Source organism: Bos taurus, chromosome 11 (genome assembly GCF_002263795.3).
Source record: "Bos taurus isolate L1 Dominette 01449 registration number 42190680 breed Hereford chromosome 11, ARS-UCD2.0, whole genome shotgun sequence".
Taxonomy (NCBI): Eukaryota; Metazoa; Chordata; class Mammalia; order Artiodactyla; family Bovidae; genus Bos; species Bos taurus.
In genome coordinates this window covers 49,922,813-49,946,808 of record NC_037338.1, presented here as the reverse complement: position 1 = coordinate 49,946,808, position 23,996 = coordinate 49,922,813, and the positions used below count along the sequence as shown (strand labels likewise).

Here is a 23,996-nt window from a genome sequence, read left to right as displayed (position 1 = left end):
TTCTGAGAGGCATTCAGTCATTACATCAGTGTTGGAGTGCCTGCTATGTGTCAGGCACTGTTCTAAGAACCAGGAAAGCCATGAGCAGTAGACTTGATCCCTGCTTTCATGGAGGGCATATTGAGGTTTATATTATGCTTGGACCAGTGGATTTAACTCCTTAAATACTAAATACCGAGAGAAAGTATAACTAAATCAACCCATGATGCAAACAACTGAAAAACCAATTTGCTGTGTTTCACTTAGAATTATATGTGAACTAATAGTCATACGTATGTTTACATTTCCCTCATGCAACTCCCACCTCCAGAGGGCATCCTAAAAGGTAGTAAGCTCCAAGCTGAGACTGTATGTTGCCCCAGGTTACCTTCCCGTTGATGATGGCTTTGAATATTCGTCTGGTAAAAGGATGATGGTAGCATTTTGTTTTCCTCCTACTGCAGTGGACATTAATGTCTTCATTTCCTCTGACAGAGCTTTTATCTCAGTTATCGGGAGTGAGACGTTCTGCAGGAGGACAGCTGAACTCCTCTGGCCCTTCCGCTTCTCAGTTGCAACAATTGCAGATGCAGCTGCAGCTCGAACGGCAGCATGCCCAGGCGGCACGGCAACAACTGGAGACCGCACGCAACGCAACCCGGCGCACTAACACAAGCAGTGTTACCACTACAATCACGCAATCCACAGCAACAACCAACACAGCTAACACAGAAAGCAGTCAGCAAACGATCCAGAACTCCCAGTTTCTTTTAACAAGGTAGTTCATTCATTAATGTGACTTGGAGAAGTATTTTGTTAACACTGCAGTGTGAGATGACCTTTGCTCTTTTGTCCTTATGTGTGTTCTTAAAGCCTCGACCTTTGCTCAGACCTTTAAAACTCACAGAAATCTAATCAAAATCTGTATTCAGTATTGCCTCAAAAATAAGAAAAAGAATTGTTTACTTTAGATAAACTGGGCTTCCCAGGTAGCACTAATGGTGATAGCCCAGGTAAAGAATCCGTCTGCAGTGCAGGAGACCCTGGTTTGGTTCCTGGGTTGGGAAGATCCCCTGGAAAAGGAAATGGCAACCCACTCCAGTATTCTTGCATGAAGAATTCCATGGACAGAGGAGCCTGGCAGGCTTTACAGTCCGTGTGGTCGCAAAGAGTCAGACACAACTGAGCACCTTTCACTTAGATCAACTATGAATGCTGATAACCTTGTTCTAACAGTATCTCATCATCTGATGGGAATTTCCTTTCCCACATTGCCCATAAAACGTAAACACAGTATCATTACATATATGGGACATATTAGGTATAGTTACTGTCATAATTAACATTGCTTTCTTTTTATAGCCAGTTTCAGTCTGCTCTGAAATATCCCAAAGTACAAGAGAAGATTTTATAGTGTGGTGGTTTTCTTCTGAGAATTTCTGAAGAAGTGAAATTTAAATGTTTGTGGTTAGCATATACAAAAGTAACTTTTAAAAAATGGTTTAGCACAGTGTAAAAAATACTTAGAATACACAGTTAATGGCTCTGCTGGATGGAATAGAGTTCATATTTGTTCTGAAAGCTACCATTAGCAACTGAATATGTTCCTCTGCCGAGACCTCATGGGCATTTTATGTGACTTTTAAAAATAAAAGAATTTTAGAAAGAGCAGTGATGAGTAGACACAGGGTCAGCAGATAATGAGCCTGGTTCTAATTTGGACTTTTAATGGAATAGATAGGAATATAAAGTAAAAACTGTAAAAGGAAGAAAATTAGTGGAATATAGCAGTTACCTCCAAAAAGTAATGTGACAGATATTAGAAGAAAGCATTATTTCCATGTATATTTTTTTTATCTCATGCTTTTAAACATCTCTCGTTAGTACAGTAGCACATGTGTATAGTTGTAAATAACATATTGTGGATGCAGAATAAAAAATACTTGCCAATTCCTGCAAATAGGACCCCTGTCTAGAGCCCCAGCTTTTACCAGTTTGGACCTTAGGCAAGTCACTTTACTTCTCCAGACTATAATTAAGTTCTATCTTAATATCCCTTGAGTTTTGCCTCATTTGAGTGAGAGTTGTTTCAAGGATTAAATGGGAGCACTGGTATGTGTATGCTCTAGTTCAGTGTCTGGCATATAATAAAGGCCCAATTAACAGTACTTACTATCATTTGTTACGGATCTAAGGAGGAAATTTCAAGTGAGAAGTTTACCTTTGGATTATTTCTGCAAAGTGAGTAACTATGCCTGATTATTACAGAAAACGTTACTTCAGCATAGAGCAACCACAGAGCCACAGGTGGATCCATCCTTCTGCCACATAACTTACAGTAGGGACTGACAGACTGCAGGCTTCCAGCTTGCCAGGTTGGGTACCGGCCTCAGAAAGGAACCCTACCAGTGTGCTGTCTGATGCAGGTTCGCTGGCCTGCAGGTGGAATGGATATCCTGTCCCACTGCCCTTCGGAAGAGACATCTTCCACCTCTATTCCACTTGGGTTTTATTTTGTTTTTGGAGCTCCAGCCTCAGTGAGCTTGATCTGAGACTTTTCTCTGTGCAATTATTCTGCACCAACCCCACGCCAGCAACCAGGGAACAGTACGGTGGCCTCTGAGTGCTCTCCTTAGATCCTGGTGGTAGCTTCTGGAACGCCCCTTTCTGTCATCTGATACCGTGCATTGCATAGTACCTAGCAATTGATAGACCACTTTCTACATCTTTCATTGTGACATTAATTCTGACTCATAAGGTTTATCCAAGGCCGCATTTCCTCCAAAATATTCCCTGGAACTTTGTATACTCTAAGAAATGAAAGCAGTTATTTATGTTCAAGTTTTTTTCCTGGGAAATAAGTTTGGGCAAAACTAAGTAACAAAAATAGTTTATCTGCTGTTGAGTATCTTCCAACTGCAAATACATAAATGTGCACACTGAGAATCTTCAAGCCCAGGAGAATGGCTGTGACATTTCGAAGTGGAAATCCTTGTCATTGGCCCACAGCTGTAATGTGATCCGTGTGGGGCTCAAGCCTTGTCTTTGGTCTGTTTGGGAGCCATTCCTGTTCCCGTTGTCTTAGAATTGATGCTGCAACAGTTTCTCTGGGATCTAACAGTGGTGGACCTTTCAGAAACCAACTGTGCAAGTGCCTGTGTCAGATTCCAGTCTCTTGGCAATGGAGCCAGCTAGTTTTGCTCACCCCCAAGCTGACGCTTCTTACAAGCTTTGCAATTACTTCCAGATCCCAGATGAAGATTGGCCCACCAGGAAATCTAGCCTTAGTGCTGTTTTTATCTCCCCCGCCCCTTCAGGAGTGAAATATTCTCAGTTATTTCTTAAAGATCAAAACTGTAATATAAGAATTACATGATTTCCAAAGGTTGGGGGGGCCTTAGCCTGCATGTTTCTAGTTTGCCTGTTTGCTATGTAAATAATTGTCCCTGCATCTTTTCTCCTTATAATGGGTTTCACTTCAGTTTATTTTTCTCTTTAAGGCTTTTTCCAAAACTGAGAATGTGGAATGTACTTCATTTCTTAGCAGTTTCAAAGTTTTGATTGAGAATATATAGCCTATTGCTCAGTCTCCTCTTTCAGTATATACTCTCTTGTATCCTGAACTTGGTTTTAATTATAAATGTCATCAGTCATTTCCTTTGGTGTGTGGATCTAATGTCGTTACTTTCCAGAGCCTTTTGTGTTCTTACAGTTCTGAAATTTAGATCTTTTGTTTTCTGAGCCATTAATCTAATGGTTGAGTGGTTTGAACTTGATAGCTGTGAGATTTTTGAGCGTCACTTAACCTCTTCAGTTTCTTCTTCCCATAAATTGATAATAATGAAACCTAATTTGTAGGATTAGAAGAGATTATCCATACAAAAAACACTGAAGCCCATAGTGAGTGTCCAGCACATCTCCTCCATTGCTACTTTGAGATGCCCCCATGCCTTCCAGCCTAGGTGGGACTGCAGAGAACAGGTGCTGGGAGCAGGTGAGCATGGGCTCCAAGTGCACCTGGCTGCCCCTGGGGGTCACGCGTGCCTGCTGGACCTCCCCTCGCTGTTACCATCTTCCTGTTTGATACTTTTCCTACCCCAGTGCTTCAGTCAGTTTCCCTTTCTTTCTTGGACACTAAAAAATGTAGATAAATAAAATTAGCAATGAAACTAACCAGGATATTGCATAAGTCATTTAATAGGTTGGTAATACGAACGTGCTAATATCTGTCCTGTCTCCATGTTGATGAACCAGGTTTCCCAGCATGACACAGGTCTCAGAAGTGTACGTGTCTGTTGAGCGTAGTGGGCCATTATAAGTCTCAGGTCAGCTTTGTTACAAGGTCCTTGGTAGGAGAGCGTAGGTGCACACTTACATGCTCATGCATGTGTCTGCTTGTACATGTGTGTTTGCCCTCTCGTGCTCCTGGACATATCTTTATTTTGGAAGAATTAGGTAGAAATGATAGAGACAGGCCAAGAGAACTAGGATTTATTTTCAGTTGACTATTCTAGTCGCTATAGATTTTGTTTTGGGGACCAGTGTTGCTACTTTTCCTCTTTTTATTACCAACTCTTGAAATTCCGGTTAAGGAAATTACTACTTGCCCAAGCATCTAATCTGTTAGAAATTTTGTTTTCCTAGGTTTTTCACCCCAGTTTCCTCTATAGGGAGTATGAGAAATCCCAATGTGTTTTTTCTCATTGAATCTAATTAAAGCATTGACTTGCACCTCAGGGTAACAGCATTGTTACCAGTGTGGGTAATTCACAGCCACATAATTAAGGAGGTAAATTAGAGCAAGGTGTTCCAGTAATATGTCTTAGACTCCGTGGAGCTCGCATAATGTAGGACATTGTAGAAACTGACCATGCCATTGTTCCTTGACTTTTTACCAATGAGATCTTTTCTTTTTAATTTACGCAGGTTGAATGATCCTAAAATGTCTGAAACAGAGCGCCAGTCCATGGAAAGTGAGCGCGCAGACCGCAGCCTCTTTGTCCAAGAGCTCCTTCTGTCCACTTTAGTGCGCGAAGAGAGCTCGTCCTCAGACGAGGATGAACGGGGGGAAATGGCAGATTTTGGTGCTATGGGCTGTGTAGATATTATGCCTTTAGATGTTGCTTTAGAAAACCTAAATTTAAAAGAGAGTAATAAAGGAAATGAGCCTCCACCACCTCCTCTTTGATGACATCCCAATTCGCAGACAATGTCCTCTGTGCTGTATTTGCCAATGAAAGTGGACAACAACTATCTTGGGTTTGTTTGGTGATTGTAATTTCAGGTCTGTCACTCTTGTTACATTGTGTACATTCAAAAAGGAAGAGAGAAAATATATATGATAATCATTTCCACTTAACTAATTTTTACTTCTAGCAGGTAAATGTAGGTAGCAGTGCAGGGGTGATCTCTGCTTCCTGCACCCTGACATGCAGAAGGCTCTCGTAATACTCCACATTCAAACTGAAGAGGAAAATGGAAATCTCTAATGAAGCTGCTGTGTGTATTTATGAATATTAATGAATAAAAACTGCTTGGATGGTTTACCTTAACTACTGCATGAGGTTTTTTGCAGCGTGCATGAGTTTTAGTGACCTTGTTATTTAAGAAATTTAAATACAAGGAGTAAAACTTAAAACAAACATAAAAGCCCAAAGCTTTCCCAAACATTATTCAATGGTTACGAGGCAAAAAGAGTTCCTTGACAAAGTAGCTTTTGAATAATGTCTGCCTGAATCACCTTTCTTTGTGTGCCTCCTACGCACAAGCCAGCTCTGCAGTGGACCTGGGGTCGTAGCCGGTGTCGCTCCGCCCTGTGTGGCTGTCCCGTCGCCCTGTCAGTCATCTTCCGTGTGGAGCTCAGCCTGTCTAACTCATCCATAGAAGATACACCAGTACAGCTGCTGTGGGAATCTGCTGCAGGCGTCTGTGTGTCCTGAAAACAAGTCTTGTTCTCTTTGTTGAAAAAGTTCTTTTTGTGGTTGTTGAAAATTTTTTTCAATTGTTAAATATGTTCTATTCAGGTGTAGATGAATTTCATTTATTCACTGTTCAACAAAGTTAACCTGGATTATGTTGTCTTTGTTTTTGAAAATCTCACCTTCTCAATCATATGTTGCGTTATTTATGTATTTGCTTCATAGTTTTGCTGAGACAGATCAGTATCAGGGGAGCTTTGAGGATTTGCCTTCCCAGACTTTGTCAATATATTACAACCAAATTCTTAATGCTAACTTGAGCACCTTTTTATTTATTGGGTTTTTTTTTCAAGCCTAAAAAGTAAAGCCTTTTAATTGAATCATGCCACCTATATGCCTATATTGTTAATCCTATGTGTAAAAAAAAAATGTACAGCTTTCTTGGGTTTGTTTTGGGGTTTGAAGGGGCTGGGATATTTTTTATTTTCTGTTCCAGTTTTTGTGCATAGACTTTCACAGTAGCTCCAAGGCAGGGACAGTGGGTTTGGGGGTCGGGGGGCAGTTTTTGGAATGTAAATTTAGGACTTTTAAAAAAGGTGCGCACAGCTTCTGATAAATTTATAACTAGACTTAACCTAATCATGTCTTGTTCCAGTGCTCTCTCTCCTCCAAGCCCTTCCCTCTGTCTCCCCTCTCTCCTCCCATCTGTGTTTCTCTGTTTCTTCAACAAGCATACAGACTCGAGCACCCTCCGGTGTTCTCCTGAGAACTGTGAAGTCCATGCTCATTCAGATGTAACCAAAAAAGATGTCACCCCACATTTCTTTAAAAAACAAAACAAAAAACTGTGGCTTCTCCTCCTCTGAAACTTCAGCCTCCAACAATGTCCAGATACCCTAGCTTTGTTTTCTTTAGTCTCTGTGATGGAAAATGTTTTCAAGGAAAATTTTACACAGGCTTCTGGTTACACTAGAAGTCCAGTCCAGTAGGATTTTTTTTTTTTTTTTTCAATCGGTTGTTAAGAGGTTTCCAAAACCAGTTTTCAAGCTGTGGTCTTTTCACACACATCTTCTGCACATACGTCACACATTTCAATAAAGCATTTTCAAGACTGTTGGCCACTTGGATTTCTTTGGTGTTGGTGAACTAGCCTAAACATTATTCAGAGATTATATATCTCTAACCTATTTTTTTTGTTTTTGTTTTTTTGTTCTTTTCATGCTTGACTTTGAAGGTCCTGATTTTGTATGAATGCATTACTTTGGATGTGAGAAATAGAAATTGTCAATTATGTGCTTTCCCTTTTCTGCACAAATTCTGGGAAAATGTAAGATCCTTTTTTTAAACATGGTTTGAGGGAACAGCTGTAAGTCCAGTCAGGGCAGTTTAACTTAGATGATCAATTTGACACTTCAGAAGACCTAAAGGTTCATAAAATTCCATCTCATACAGAATACTGTATATTATTTTTTACCAGATATTTTACAAATACCTCACCTCATCCTGTATGTAATCAATAATAATGTATTAGGGTAGAAAGACACAGATTATCAATATAAAAAATATATTTAAGCCCTTCAAATTCTTGTGTCCTTTTCTTTAGTTTCTTAATTAACATCGTATTATTGGAATTACTGAATAAAAATAATTGCAAAGACTGTGATGTAGAGGAGAGAAAATCAATATACCACTGTTTATCTTGGCTATGGCTTCAGGTTTCTAAGAACTAGATCCTGAGTTTTGAGAGGTTTTGGTTTGGTTGAGTTTTGAGTGAGTGTCTAGCATGGAAGTTTATAAGTGTTCTACAATGCTTGTCTTTACTTCCTGTATGGAAATAATTTAAATCTTTCTGCTCAAGATATTCTGGTAGAAATTTAACGTCATGACTCATATAGAACACGTTTCTTCCCCCACCCCCCCAAAAAAACTAGTGAAGAGGAAGACCTGCAGGGGATGTTGAAACTATATATTTTTTCTATTTCTGATACACTGTGTTTTAAGTATCCAGAAGTAATTCCTGTAGGGGTTCATGGGCTTCCCATTCCTGGATATTTAGTCACGGAGAACAACAGAATTTTGGAATTTGACTGAAATAGTAGAATCTACCTCATGACGTCCTCAGGTTTTCATTCATTTCGTTTTCTAAAATACTAAAGGTCTCTTGAACAAATAGAAATGCCTATGCTTTTATGACCATGGTCATAAGATAGAAGTTCTATGATTGGTTACAGTGAAATATTTGGATTTGTATTTAGATTGTATCAGTCTTTTGTTTATTTTCTTTTTAAATCACAGAGTTGAAGCCTAGGTTATGTAGTAGATTCTTATTTCATTTATAATTAGATTCAGGCAGTATAAGAGAAGGCCCCTTTCCCTATGAACGACCCACAAAGAAATGTAGTTTAGGAAAGCAGATTCCATTACTAGACCAATGGAAGCAATACAAAAATCCATCTGTTCCATTATCCTCCCCCCAGTTTTTTCCCTCTCAATACTTGAATTTTCAATGACGTACAAAGAGATTTTATAATAAGCTTCTTTCTGGTCTGTGGGCCATTAGTTAAAAGGAGTTCACAGAGTTCTCTCGATGGCCCCTCATAGCATGACCCCTTCATGGCTCTTGAGCCTCACAGACTCTCTAAATCTCAGCTCTTTTTAAAGCTATATAAGGAAAGGTGGTCAAGAGGAAAGATAGTGGGAGGAGGTGGTCGGCAAAAGGCAGTCTTCTGAATGAAGTCCCAGCCACTGAAAAGTGTCCAATAAAACAGGTAAGTGTACTGTAACTGGAGTCTCATATGGTTAGTGCAGTAATGGGTAAAAAACTATCCAAGTGTAACAGGAGTGGGTGCTAGAAGCTGTTTGACAAGTGTATCTGTTTTGTAGCGTAAAGCCCCACATCAGGGTTTAATATATGAGAGAGCTGCCATGTCTCCCTTATTTGCAGATACACTTTTGGAGGAACATGCAAAATTGATTTCATGTGCAATAAGTAAAATGCCAGGTATGAAACTTTCCCAGAATTATATGCTAAAGTTGGTGTTAATTCTGGCACAAGGGTCAGGCTTTTCTATGCTCATTTATTTTCAGGGGGCAGGGAATCAGGGAACCTTTGCCATGCGGCTTGCAGGATCTTAGTTCCCCAACCAGAAACTGAACCTGGGTCCCAGCAGTGAAAGCGGTGAGACCTAACCACTGAACCGCCAGGGAACTCCCTCCGTGCTCTTTTTTGAAGTTCCACTAGGCACTTAAAAACCCAAAATAGCTCACTCTCTGAGACATGGTTAACTGAAGCCCCGGGTCCAGGCTGAGCTGGAGAGAGGTTTAAGTTGGACCATAAGATGGGGCAGCAGTTTGCAGACTTGCTGGTCATTTGTAACAATGTTATGAGTTTCTTTGGCTTTTAAATATGGCCTTAAATTCGTCACAGTATCCCAAAGCCAAGTTTAGATGACTTTGTTTCTCAGAATAATATAAAAATAATTCTTTGTGCCCATTGACCTCAACCATGCCTAAGCAATGCTTTGTTTCTGATGAGTACTCTTAATTTTCAACTCATCTCTGTCAAGTAATTGTTCTATAAATACATGAGCTTGGGAAGTTCCTTCTTTAAGGAACCCTACAGCAAGCCTTGATAACTTGGTTAGCAGATTCAAATAAGAGAGATTATTCAAATCTCAGACAGGCTGGTCCAGAACATAACAATCTTAGTTGCTATCAAGTGGGTAGTGCCTTGGCTAGCCTCCTCAAATTACAACGATGCTCCCCTCAAGGTTTCGGGTCTCATAGTCAGTAGACCTTTACAGCAGTAGTAAAAGAGATGATTCACAAAAAGAAACCCTTGAGTAAAGAAACCCTTGAGTATGATTTTGTATCCCTGTTTAGCTGTTCTTGATATACAGATAGTGCACAAAAGTTGAATGTGTGTGTCTGACCTGAAGCCCTGTGGGCCAGGTGTGCACACACCCTCCTAGAGTGGATTTCCTCCGGCCGAGACTGATGAGCTCTAGTCTGAAGAATTCACTGATCCCTTAGGAACCACCAAGAGCCTAGTACTTTTGCTTTGCAGACAGTGGGTGTGGCCTGCTCTGTGTGCATAAACCACCATCACCCCTGTCTTCTCATTCATACATACTTAGCTGAGCTCTCAGTGGGTCCAGAGCCTTGGCCTAAGCCTAAGCATAATTTACAACTTGTAGTTTCTATAGACATTCCCTCTGTAAGAAGATTCTTCAGAAATGCTCCTACAGGAGTCTTCCTCTATTGGGAGTGTTTTCAAAGGTCACCAAGCCTGTTGCATTTGGTAGAAAAGGTGACCAGTCTGATCTGGTGAGTGAGCTACTCCTGGAAATCTTGTCCGACTGGAGTAAGTGTGTTTAGAATCCTGCTTTAAACATGAAATATTAGTCTGCATTTGAAAGCAAAAGTGTTAGTCACTTCAACCCTGTCTGACTTAGAGACCCTGTGAACTGTAGCTCAGTAGACTCCTCTGTCCTTGGAATTCCCCAGGCAAGAATACTGGAGTGGGTTGTCATTCCCTTCTCCAGGGGATCTTCCCAACCCAGGGATCGAACCCGGGTCTCATGCATTGCAGGCAGAGTATTGTCTGAGTCACCAGGGAAGCCTTTGATAGCAAAGCTGCACAAAAACAGTTGGGACATCCTATTCTGTAAGCTTGGATGAAGTCCCAGCTCCCTCCTTTTAGGTCTTCTGAATGCAGATAAGAGATTTAAACACGAGGTAGAAGCAGAATATTCTTAAGATTTTGCAGTACTCCTAAATTAGCAAGTGTACCAGACCAACTAGGAAGCAGGCTTCAGCCACGCTTTCTTCGAGTTGAAGATTTCATAGATTTTTTTTACACCCTGGTCATATAAGCTGTTCTAACCAACCCCGACTCTTTTGTGGCGATATGGATTGTAGTTCTTTAGCACTAATGCCACCTGGGAAGCCCCAACAGGACACTAGTTTCACCAATAAAAAACATTTTGGGATATACAGCGTGCTAATGAAAGTTTGCTGCTTCGCAAAAAAGAGATTGAGTGGACCCAAATGAATGGTAGCGACCATGTTCACTGACAACTCTGAATTAAAGTTTTTAAGTAAATTACATTGTAATAGGCTCCCAGACTAAATTACACTGAACCCTTATATGGATTATCTTTTATAACCTAATCACTTGGTCACTTAGCTTATCTGTGTTCTGATTAGAAAACATTTTGGGGTACATATGTATATACAAACTGTGTTAAACACAGCACTTTTCATTTCATTCATGGTGGAGCTTCAGTGACTGTCTTGCTTCCATCTTCGAAGTAATGCTCAACAGACACTGGTACCAGTGTCTTAACTGTTCTATAGGGAACTTTTGTAGTTTAAAATGCCCCAATGGATCTCTTATTCTTGACCCTCTCTGCTCCCTCTCCTGTCTCCTCTGTCTTCCATCTGTGTGTGTGTTTTGTGTTTCCAGTGACACCTGAGGTTTTAGGTCCATTTGTCTACAGAATTTTCCAGGACCCATTCAGGTTACCCCAAGACCCATTGCTGGTGGCACTTTGGAGGACCATGAAGGCTGCTGAGCCAGGAGGGGAAGGTGGGGCCTCTGCTCAGTCCAGACAAGGACCTGGGAGTAGTTACCTACTCACAGCCTCACAGGACAAGTGAAACTAAAGAGACAGGACTGGGGAGGAGACCCCAGAACTTTATCTGCACAGCACGAGTCCCACCACCAGAGAGAAGGTTCAAAGCCTGCTCCCCATCAATTTTTTCCCCCTTAAAACTCCCTATTGGCTTTAAATTTATTTATTTATTTATTTATGGCTGTGCTGGGTTTTTGTTGCTGAGCAAGGGCTTTCTCTAGTTGCAGCAAGTGGGAGCTACTCTTCCTTGCAGTGTACAGGCTTGTCATTGCAGTGGCTTCTCTTGTTGCAGAGCATGGACTCTAGACACATGGGCTTCAGTTGCAGCAAGCAGGCTTAGTAGTCGTGGTACACAGGCTTCGTTGCTTTGCAGCATTTAGGGTCTTCCCAGACCAAGGGTCAAACACGTATCCCATCTGATTAAACCATAACCCACTGCATAGATTTCTAGGTGTTTGTCCAGTGGCCATGGTGCCAGACATTCTCTTCACCCTGCCCAATCTCAAATTGCTTTCCAGGCACCCAAGAATTGGCTAAGATTTGTTAAAAGTTGCAACAAAGATTACTTTTCACAACTTCAGTTCAGTCGCTCAGTCGTGTCCGACTCTTTGCGACCCCATGAATCCCAGCACGCCAGGCCTCCCTGTCCATCACCAACTCCCGGAGTTCACTCAGACTCACATCCATCAAGTCAGTGATGCCATCCAGCCATCTCATCCTCTGTCGTCCCCTTCTCCTGCCCCCAATCCCTCCCAGCATCAAAGTCTTTTCCAATGAGTCAACTCTTCGCATGAGGTGGCCAAAGTATTGGAGTTTCAGCTTTAGCATCATTCCTTCCAAAGAAATCCCAGGGCTGATCTTCAGAATGGACTGGTTGGATCTCCTTGCAGTCCAAGGGACTTTCAAGAATCTTCTCCAACACCACAGTTCAAAAGCATCAATTCTTCAGCACTCAGCTTTCTTCACAGTCCAACTCTTACAACCATACATGACCACTGGAAAAACCATAGCCTTGACTAGACGAACCTTTGTTGGCAAAGTAATGTCTCTGCTTTTGAACATGCTATCTAGGTTGGTCATAACTTTCCTTCCAAGGAGTAAGCATCTTTTAATTTCATGGCTGCAGTCACCATCTGCAGTGATTTCGGAGCTCAAAAAAATAAAGTCTGACACTGTTTCCACTGTTTCCCCATCTATTTCCCATGAAATGATGGGACCAGATGCCATGATCTTCGTTTTCTGAATGTTGAGCTTTAAGCCAACTTTTCCACTCTCCTCTTTCATTTTCATCAAGAGGCTTTTTAGTTCCTCTTCACTTTCTGCCATAAGGGTGGTGTCATCTGCATATCTGAGGTGATTGATATTTCTCCCAGCAGTCTTGATTCCAGCTTGTGCTTCTTCCAGCCCAGTGTTTCTCATGATGTATTCTGCATATAAGTTAAATAAGCAGGGCGACAATATGCAGCCTTGACGTACTCCTTTTCCTATTTGGAACCAGTTTGTTTTTCCATGTCCAGTTCTAACTGTTGCTTCCTGACCTGCATACAGGTTTCTCAAGATGCAGGTCAGGTGGTCTGGTATTCCCATCTCTTTCAGAATTTTCCACAGTTTATTGCGATCCACACAGTCAAAGGCTTTGGCATAGTCAATAAAGCAGAAATAGATGTTTTTCTGGAAGTCTCTTTCACAACTTACTATGCTGTTATTAGGTAGACATTGTTATAGAGCATTTCACCTATAATTTAGGGCAGTTTTGATGAAGTATTTGGAAAATGCTCAGCTTTTAGAGGGCTTCCCTTGTGGCTCAGTTGGTAAAGAATCCTCCTGCAATGCAGGAGACCTGGGTTTGATCCCTCAGTTGGGAAGATCTGCTGGAGAAGGGAAAGGCTACCCACTCCGGTATTCTGGCCTGGAGAATTCCATGAACTATATAGTCCATGGGGTCGCAAAGAATTGGACACTTTTCACTTTCAGCTTTTAGATGTTTATAAATTCTTTGCGATAACAGATGATAGTTAAGAAAAAGAATGGAATAAGATTGGTGGAAAGAAGCAGTGTTGAAAAGATTGCAATGAACGATAAGAATGTATATGAATGTTCAGGGGATTAGGGTTCAGGACTCTCCTGGTGGTACAGTGCATAAGAATCTGTCTGCCAATGCAGGGAACATGGGTCTGATCCCTGGTCCGGGAAGATTCCACATGCCTTGGAGCAACAAAAGCCCGCAAGGCACAACTACTAAGGCCACATGCTGAAGCCTGTGCACCTCAACAAGAGAAGCCATGCAGTGAGAAGCCTGTGCTTTGCAATGAAGAGTAGCCTCTACTCACCACAACTAGAGAAAGCCCATGCCCAGCAACAAAGACCCAGCACAGCCAAAAATATATAATTTTTTTAAAGAGAAGAAATTAGGGTTCAGTTCATCACCTGACGTTTCCTTCTCCCAAGTCAAAAGTACCCAAGTCAGGGAACTCCCTGGCGGTCCAGTGGTTAAGACACAGCGCTTTCATTGTGGGGATCTAGGTTCCATCCCTGGTCAGGGAACTAAGATCCCACAAATTGCATGGTATGGCCAAAGGGAAAAAGTACCAAATCGTGACGACTAGAAGACAAGTCCTGGGAAATCATTGGTCAAGTGTCTGAAATTTGGGGGGATTCCTTGGATTAATGATGTCGCTCACCTTGAGGGTGTGGGGAGATGATGGTGTTCCTTAATCAAAGGCTAGAACTTGAAATTCACCTCATGGATTAAAAGATGTATGCTTTCAAATCAAGAGCAGTGGATGGGGCTTGAAAGGGAGTTGAGTTAAAAGTGCAGTTTAAACCGGGAGAATGGACCTGTGGGATTAAAGTTCAGAGTTGGAAAGGTCCGATTGCCCTCTGAATGCAGGAGTTTCAGAGTTCCCATGGAAACACACCTTAAAAATGACAGGGAGAAGATAAAGTGCAGGGGCACAAGCACAGACGTGGGTTTTAGTTTAGATCCACCACTTACTAGCTGTGTGGTCTTGGTTGAGATAATTAACCTTAATTAAACTGTGCCAGTTTCCTCACTATTAAATGAAACTAATAATAATATTAAATAATGTGCTCAGTCAGTTCCTGGCACAAAATAATCATTCAATAAATGTAGGTGATCAGTCAGGTGACAGAGAACAATGTGAAGATTCCCCTGGGCACATACCCCAGACCAAGGAAAACGTGAGCTTCTGCAAAGGCAGCACATTGATTAACGCTTACAAGAGATTCTAGCAACCATCTCCATTGAAGCTCAGTGACCTAGTAAAAGCCACAAAAACTCAAGAGTCTTTAACTGAAGAGTTTGCAATCGGAGGACAGAGGTATCCCTCTTGGTCAGGTGACCGCAGGTCTAAAGAATAAGATTAACCAAGACCCTCCTAAGCACCCTGCCACCTGTCCATTGACTCAGTGTGTTGAGCCCTCCTAAGTGCTGGGCACTGTTCATGTACTTGAGTTTACAGAGGACAAAGCAGAGTTGTCCCCAGCGTACCGAATAGCACAGTCTGCTTACGTTTTGTTTTGTTTTGTTTTGTTTTTGGTCACACACGGTGTATGTGAGATCTTATTTCCCGGACCAGGGATCGAACCCGTGCCCCCTGCAGTAGAAGCTTAGAATCTTAACGAATGGTCCACGAGGGAGGTCCCCAGTCTGCTTTCTCTTCAGTTGCTTAGGGAAAAATTGGCTGGAATCATTTCCTTCTCTTTGTTTCCTTGTATTTCACATCCATTTATTTATTTTTTCAAGTGCTTACCATGGCACTTCAGGTGCCATGAGGCTGCCATAACAAAATACCACAAACTGAGTAGCTTAAAGTAACAGAAACATATAGTCTCACACTTCTTCCTGAAACCAGGGGTCGAAAAGCCAGTGTCAGCCACCACACTCCCCCTGGAGTTACTCTGGCCCCTTCCTTGCCTCCTCCAGCTCTGGTGGCTCCAGGCATTCCTTGGCTTGTGGCCGCATTGCTCCAGTCTCTGCCTCCGTCTTCACATCGCCTTCACCATTTCATCCGTAAATCCTGCTGACTCTAATTCCACAGCCTGCCCACGAACTGACCCTTCCTCACCATCTCCACGGCTGCCTGGGCCCAGGCCACCACCATCTCCGGCAAGGCCATTGCTGTGGTCTCCCCACCAGCATCCCAATCGCCTCAGGATCAGTCCTCAACGCAGCAGCTGGGCCACCTTGTTAGAACCAGAGGAGATGCAGTCCCTTCGCCCCTCAAATCCTCCCCAAGGCACCCTTCTCTCAGAAAGAAGGCAGAGTTCTTGCCATGGCCCCAGGGCCCTGCAGGGTGTGGTTCACATCACTGTCTGTGTTCATCCCCTGCTGCTGTCTTTACTCCCTGGCCTCAGACTTGCTGGCCACCTCGATGTCCTCATGGGACTTTTGCCTTCGTAGTTCCTTCTCTTGGAGGGTCTGCCTTCCCTCACCTCCTCCTCTTTGTCTGTGAGACCTTTCCTGATCCTTCAGTTAAAAACAGCGATTCCCGCACCCCAGACTCCCCCAGTCCCTGCCCGGCTTTATTGTTTCCCCAACACTCCTGTCACCATCTGACTCCCCCTCATACTCACAGATATACACACACACACATATACACATACACATATGCACACATGCACACACCTGAACACACATATATTGGGTTAGTACAAAAGTGATCACAGTTTTGGACCATGAGTTTTAAAATCTTTATAACTAGGCTCAAATAATAGGAACCATTAAAATCAACACATTTTTGCCAATGAGAAATAACTTTGCTTATTCCTATAGTGTAAAAATCTATGCTTTGGGATTCAACGAACTCTTGGAAAGCATTTTCTGCCTCCTACTAGTTATGGAAGCATTTTCCCTGCAAAAAGTTTTCCAGATGCTTGAAGAAGTGATAGTCGGTTGGCGAGAGGTCAGGTGAATATGGCAGACGAGGCAAAACTTTGTAGCCCTGTTCATTCGTCTTCTGAAGTCTTGGTTGTGTCACATGCAGTCGGCCGTTGCCATGGAGAAGAAGTGGGCCCAGCCTGTTGACCAATACTGACTGCAGGTGTTGCAGTCAGTGCATCTCATCAATTTGCTGAGCCTACTTCTCAGATGTAATGGTTTCGCTGGGATTCAGAAAGCTGTCGTAGATCAGACAGGGAGCAGACCACCAAACAGTGACCATGACATGTTTTTGGTGAAAGTTTGGCTTTGGGAAGTGCTTTGAAACTTCTTCTTGCTCCATCCACTAAGCTGGTCATCACCAATTGTTGTAAAAAATCCACGTTTCATCGCACGTCACAATCAAGAAATGATACATTGTTGTTTGGTAGAATAAGCAAAGACAACACTTCAAAACAACAATTTTTTAAATTTGCTGTCAGCTCAGGAGGCACCCACTTATCAAGCTTTTTCACCTTTCCAATTTGCTTCAAATGCCAACCAACCACAGAATGGTCAACACTGCGTTCTTCCGCAGCTTCTCCTGTAGTTGTAGGAGGATCAACTTCAATGATAGCTCTCAATTGGTCATTGTCAGCTTCCAATGGGTGGCCACTGCACTCCTCACCTTCAAGGCTCTCATCTCCTTTGCAGAACTTCTTGAACCACTACGGCACTGTATGTTTGTTAGCAGTTCCTGGGCCAAATGCATTGTTGATGTTGTGAGTTGTCTCCACTGCTTTACGACCCATTTTGAACTCAAATAATAAAATCGTTTGAATTAGATTTTTGTCTAACATGAGTTCCCTGGTCTAAAATAAATATTAAAAAACAGGAAGTAATAAGTCATTAGCGAAAAAAAAACATAAAGCAAGAAATGCACATTAAAATGATGTATATAACATAACCACATTTATTTAAGAATATATTCCAATATCAAACAGAAAAATTCAACAATGCAAGGCTGCAATTACTTTTGTTCCAACCTAATATATACATGAGTTTGGGTAAACTCCAGGAATTGGTGATGGACAGGGAGGCCTGGCGTGCTGCGATTCATGGGGTCGCAGAGAGTCGGACACGACTGAGCAACTGAACTGAACTGAATATATACATACACGTGTGTATATACATACATATACACACAGATACATTCATACACACATAGACACACATGCACACACATAAACATATACCCATATACATGCACATGTATATACACACATATATACACACATACTCCTGTGCACATACATAAACATATATACATGCACACACACGAGTCCCAGCTTTCTGTCAATATTATTTGTCACTAAATCCCTGCACGTACAATGATGTTCGGCACATAGTAGTTGCTCCATAAATATTTATGGGATGAAAGGATGACTATTGAGGGCCACATGCTATTAAGAGTGAGTTTTATTATTTTAAAGGTTCACACCAATATAGAATACTCAGTTATTGTGGATAAGAGTTTGGCAGTTTCTCAAAAGATTAAACATAGTTACCATTGTTGTTGTCTAGTCACTCAGTCGTGTCTGATTCTTTTGCAACCCCATGGACTGTAGCCCACCAAGCTACTCTGTCCGTGGATTTCCCAGGCAAGAATACTGGAGTGGGTTGCCATTTCCTTCTCCATATGACCCATCAATTCCACTCCTAGGTATATATTCAAGAAAATTAAAAACATTTGTTCACACAAAAACATATACATGAGTGTTCAGAGCAGCATTACTCATAATAACAAGAAAGTAGAAGCAACCCAAATGTCCTTTAAGTGATGAATGGATAAAAAAAAACTGGATATAGCTGTGCGGTAGAGTATCATTTGACCATAAAGAAGCATGATGTTCTGACACGTGCTACAACTTGGATGGGCCTTGAAAACTTTAAGGTAAATGAAAGACGCTAGACACAAAAGGCCATATGTTGTATAATTCCATTTAAATGAAACGACCAGAATAGACAAATCCACAGAGACAGAAAGTGGAGTAGTGGTCACCAGGGGCCAGGGAGACTGGAGAATGGAGAGTGACAGCTAATGAGCGCAGAGTTTCTTTTTGTTTTCTTTTGTTATTAATGTTTGTTTATTTGGCTGCAGTGGGTCTACTTGTGGCATGTGGGCTGTTTGATCTTTGTGGAGGCATGCGAAGACTTAGTTGTAACGTGTGGCCCCTAGTTTCCTGACCAGGGATCAAACCTGGGCCCTCTGCATTGGGAGCACAGAGTCCTAGCCACTGGACCACCAGGGAAGTCCTCAGAGTTTTTGAAGTGAAGAGAATGTTCAGAATTAGGTAATGGTGACAGTTGCACAATTCTGTAAATATACTAAAACACTTAAATGTATACTTTAAGATGGTAAATTGTATGTGAACTTTCTCTAAATATATATATGTATATACCTGTGTTAGATACTCTTTTATCCCTATCTTACAGATGATGAAACAGTGCCCAGCAGAATCTCTGCCCTGGTGCCCCTCAACTATACTCTAACTTGTGTCTTACAGGATCATCCTGCAGTAACTTAGGTCAACAGGAGGTGAGTTGCCTAGAGAGTTGCTGCCCTAAGGCCCTTTCTCACCTGTTATTGTTATTTAGTCCCTAAGTTGTGTCCAACTCTTTGCAATCCCATGGACTGTGGCCCACCAGCCTTCTCTGTGCATGGGATCTTCCAGGCAGAGTACTGGAGTGGGTCACCATTTTCGTCTCCAGGGGATCTTCCTGACCCAGCAATCAAACCCTGCATCTATGCCTGGCAGGCCACTTCTTTACCCCTGAGCTACCTGGGGCTCTCTACCATTCAGGAGCCTGCTGTGAGGCCATTTCTCATCCACACCCTGGTTCCCACTTGTCTCCTTGGCTTTCAGAAGGATGCATCTGGAGCCCCTGAGTCAGTCCATAAAACTGCTTGGCTCAAGTTGAGTCTGGGCTTCTGCACAGTAGGGCAGCCCACTGTCCCTGCCATCTGTCACTCAAGCCATCAGCTCGGGGTTGTCCTGTAGGGACACCAGTTGCTGACACCATGCTGATTTTGCTTTTTCTGTCCATGTGTGTAACGTTTGGTCTAAATCCACATGGGCTCAGTACCTCCTTGCAGCCCAACCCATGGAAGTGTGGCCGGCCAGCCTGGCAGCTGAAGCGGTGATCCTCATTGCCCTGTCAGCTACCATACTGCTACCTGGGGAATGCTTGACACTGAAAAGCAGGGATGAAACAAATTTCCCCAGGCTCCACCGCTGCTGGAGCCGAGAAACTGACCAGGTAGAGTGACTCGAATTAGACAAAGGAAAATTCATCTGGCATGATAGCTAATGAGACATGCATGCATGCATGCTAAGTCACTTGAGTCATATCCAACTTTTTGAGACCCTATGGACTGTAGCCCGCCAGGCTCCTCTGTCCATGGGATTCCCACTAAAGTGGGTTGCCATGCCCTCCTCCACGGGCTCTTCCCGACCCAGGGATCCAACCTGGGTCTCCCACATTGCAGGCAGATTCTTTACCATCTGAGGCACCTGGGCTATTGCCTCTCAAATTGCCCCTGATGTTTCCAGATGCTGGAGGTCATCACCATGAGGAATATTAAGGTCATGACACATCACCTAGGCCTTCTTCATTTGCCAGCCTGACCTTTCAGCTGCCTCTTCCGTCCTCGAGATAGACAAGCTTGCCTCATTCCTGTGAAGTTGAGGCAGCAGATCTTGCAAAGTTTCTGCTTGTCTGTCGTGGAAGGGATCAATTCCACAGCCATGGGAGGGATGGAGGTGGTGGTAGGGCTGCAGGGCCATTGTGAGTGGACTCCATGCTGACGAAGAGGCAAGGAGGGCTGGGAAGTGCCCTGTCGGGGAATGAATTCCAGTGCTGGGTGAGGCTGGGATTTCACAACATCTTTCCTCTGAGCCTGACTCTCCTGCTCTGTGAGATCCAGGGACAAATAGCTTCCTCAAAGAGACCATCTGTGTCAGTGAGCAGGCATCAAGTCTGTGAAGTCACCTGGCAGTTTCACAGCAAGAAGCCCCAACAATGGGTCCAGTGAGGAGAGGTCTGGGCAAATGCATGCTTCCATGACCCCACCCATGGAGAAGTCTGTCCTTCCGGCTCTAAGAGCAGACAGGCACTGTCTGGTGAGAGATTTTTTTTTTAATATATATATATATATTTATTTATATTTGGCTGCACTAGATCTTTGTTGCCTGCATGGGTCTCCTCTAGTTCTGGTGAGCATGGACCACTCCCTAGTTGCGGTGCCCAGGCTTCTCATCGCAGTGACTTCTCTTATTGCAGAGCACGGTCCCTAGGGCTCAGCAGTCGTGGTGCATGGGCTTAGTTGCCCATTACGTATGGAATCTTCTCCGGCCAGGGATCAAACCCATGTCCCCTGCACTGGCAGACAGATTCTTAACCATTGGACCACCAGGGAAGCCCTGGTGAGAGATTTCTCAACAGTCTCAAAATCAGCTCTGAGCCAAGTTTTGCATCATTGAGCAACTTTTATCCTTTTACTCAACTCTGTGGTCCAGTCAAGCCAGCAAGAACCAAGCAGAGTGACTTCCCTGATGGTCCAGTGGTAAAGAATCTGTCTGCCAATATAGGGCACGGGTTTGATCCCTGCTCCAGGAAGATCCCACATGCCAAGGTGCAACTAAGCCCCTGAGCCACAACTATTGAAGTCACATTCCTAGAGCCCCATGCTCCGCAACAAGAGAAGCCACCGCAATGAGAAGCCTGCGCACCACAACAGAGTAGCCCCCACTCACCACAACTAGAGAACGCCTGCACACAGCAGCAAAGACCCAGCACAACCAAAAATAAATATAAATAAATAAATAAAATTTAAAAAGAACCAAGCAGAACATTTTTCAAGGAGCCTTGAAAAGGGGGTGGTCTCATATTGAATATGGATTCTGCAGAGGTGTCTCCCTATTTAGAGAGAAAAAAACTAAGCTTGCCAGCACCACGGATGCGTGCTAAGTTGCTTCAGTCGTGTCTGACTTTTTGCAGCCCTATGAACTCTAGCCCGCCAGGCTCCTCTGTCCATGGGATTCTCCAGGTAAGAATACTGTCATGAGTTGCCCTGCCCTCTTTCAGGGGATCTTCCCCACCCAGGGATGGAGCCTGCGTTTCTTACACCTCCTGCACTGGTAAGTGGATTCTTTACCACTAGTGCCAGCTAATGTTTACTGCGTCCTTAGTTTGTGCTCAGTTGCTTCAGTCGTGTTCAACTCTTTGAAACTCCGTGGACTGTAGCCTGCCATGCTCCTCTGTCCATGGAATTATCCAGGCAAGAATACTGGAGTGGGTTGCCATTTCCTTCTCCTTTAAACCAGGAATTTAGATGTATAATTTCATCATCTCATTTAATTCACTATCATTACCCCATTTTACAAAGAACCGAACCCTGAGACCCAGAAGGGTTACATAACCTGCCCCAGGTCACACTGGCCTGTGGGATGGGGTATTTCACAGCAGGGTGAGGTTGGAGGTTCTTCAGGCAGAGACAGAATCTGGAGAGCCAACCTGCTTTCAAGAAATAAGGATGAAGTTCAGCATGTGGCCACCTGGGGGCAGTGCATAAACACCAAATGGAAAAGCCACCCACTGCCCAACCCTCTTGAAGACCTCCAAGGGGTCCCCTTGTACACTTATTTTACAAATTTCCCGAGCAATAGTGGGAATCTTTCCTCCTATGCAAGGATTCTCTCAACAGTGGGCCAGGAAGGACTACAAAGCAATAGAGAATAAGTGGTAGCACTTACCACCTGAACCCCGGGGGTTTCAATAATCCCTGGAAGCACCAAGGCTGATGTGGCAGCCAGCAATGGATCAGAGCAGAAAGGAGCTATGGAGATGGTGATAGAAACATTTTGGCATGGCCACGGACAAAACAGTTGGTTAGCCAGCAAGAGCAGTACTCAAACTGAAAAATTCAGGATGACGGTGATGAAGTCACATGCGTGCTCAGTCGTGTGCAAATCTTTGTGACCCCATGGACTGTAGCCCACCAGGCTCCTCTGTCCATGGGATTTCCCAGGCAAGAATACTGGAGTGGGTTGCCATTTCCTCCTCCAGGAGGGGTGTTCCTGACCCAAGAATGAAACCTTCATCTCCTGCGTCTCCTGCACTGCCTTTGGATTCTTTACCCCTGAGCGACCAGAGAATCCCTGATAAAGGCACACCCCCTTGCCTATTTCTATGCAGAGCCAGTTTTTGAACCCAGAATCCATTGACTAAAGAAGAGGCTGGAGGGAACCCTGGTGGTCCAGCGGTTAGAACTTGGGATTTTCATTGCCGTGGCCTGGGTTCAGTCCCTAGTCAGGGAACTAAGATCTTGGAAGCACTGCAACATGGCCAAAAAATAAAAATTAAAATATAAAAGAAGAGACTGGAACTCCAGGCAGATGGCCCTGGTGATGAATGGCAATTGAATATGGTAATGATTCCTTTTGGCCCTCTCCCAAATGGGACCTATGGCTATTAACCTGGGTAATTAAGCATTGGGAAACACCTAAAATTTGGAGAAAATTTGCCCACAGATTGCCAGTTGACTTTGATAACTTGAGATCCATGGCCTAAAGGACAGGAGCCTGTAGGGCAAGGGAGTAAATGGGAGTCAATGGAGTTCTAGCCAATGTCCACTTTGGAGCAGGTCCACTGAGGTTGGTAGAACCCCACGGGCATTTCCCTTGTCCCTGCTGTGTGTTGGAAATACACTTGGTGAGTTGGCTTAATCCCAAGAGTTCTTTTAATTATAGTGATTTGAATGAGGATATAATGGCCTCTCAATGTAGTTTTAATTTACTTTTCCAAATTGACTAATGACATTCAACATCTTTCACATGCTTATTAGACACTCATATATCTTCTCTAGTGAAATGTTTATTTTGCCCATGCATATCTTGATTGGTTTGTTTGTCTTCTTACTGGGTTCAGTTTCCGATATATTCTGGAAACAAGTCCCTACCACATATAATTTGTGTAAATAATTTCTTCCAGTCTGTGGTTTATCTGTTCATTCTCTTAATAGTTTCTTCCACAGAGTGAAAGTTTTTATTTTGATGACATTCCATTTTTATTGATTTTAAATTCACATAATATAAAATTAACCATTTTCATTCTTTTCCACAGTAGCTGCACCATTTTACAATTGCAGCAGCAATGCACAGTGTTCTAATTTCTCCACATTCTCACCAAAACTTGTTATTTTCCATTAAAAAAAATCCATTCTAATTAATGTGAAGTGGTATCTCATACTGGGTTTGGTTTACATTTCCCTTATGACTAGTAATACTGGGCATCTTTTCACGTGCTTACTGGCTAACTGTTTATCTTATTGGAGAGATGTCGGGTAAGCCCTTTGCCCATTTTTAAACTTGGTATATGATTATGAATATTTATACGAAATATTTTCTCTTGTTCTGTGGATTGTCTTTTCATCCTCTTGATAGTGTCTTTTGATATACAAAAGTTTTTAATGTTGTCTCTCTAATCCATTTGACTTAACTTTAAAATATAAGGTATGGGGCG

The 23,996-nt window shown here is 42.9% G+C and overlaps 1 protein-coding gene and 1 non-coding gene across 2 annotated transcripts in view; one reads left to right on the top strand and one right to left on the bottom strand.

The window, feature by feature from the left end:
- Positions 1-5,531, top strand: part of KCMF1 (potassium channel modulatory factor 1) — a 77,454-nt gene extending 71,923 nt beyond the window's left edge. The window contains exons 6-7 of the mRNA NM_001076275.1: positions 475-757; positions 4,906-5,531. Of these exons, the coding sequence (NP_001069743.1) occupies positions 475-757; positions 4,906-5,167 (545 nt within the window). The 3' untranslated portion in view covers positions 5,168-5,531. The remainder of the gene's footprint in view (positions 1-474; positions 758-4,905) is intronic.
- Positions 5,532-18,651: 13,120 nt separating this feature from the next.
- Positions 18,652-18,724, bottom strand: TRNAG-CCC (transfer RNA glycine (anticodon CCC)). Its single transcript has one exon. It is a non-coding gene; the product is annotated as a tRNA-Gly (tRNA).
- Between the last annotated feature and the right edge of the window lie 5,272 nt (positions 18,725-23,996).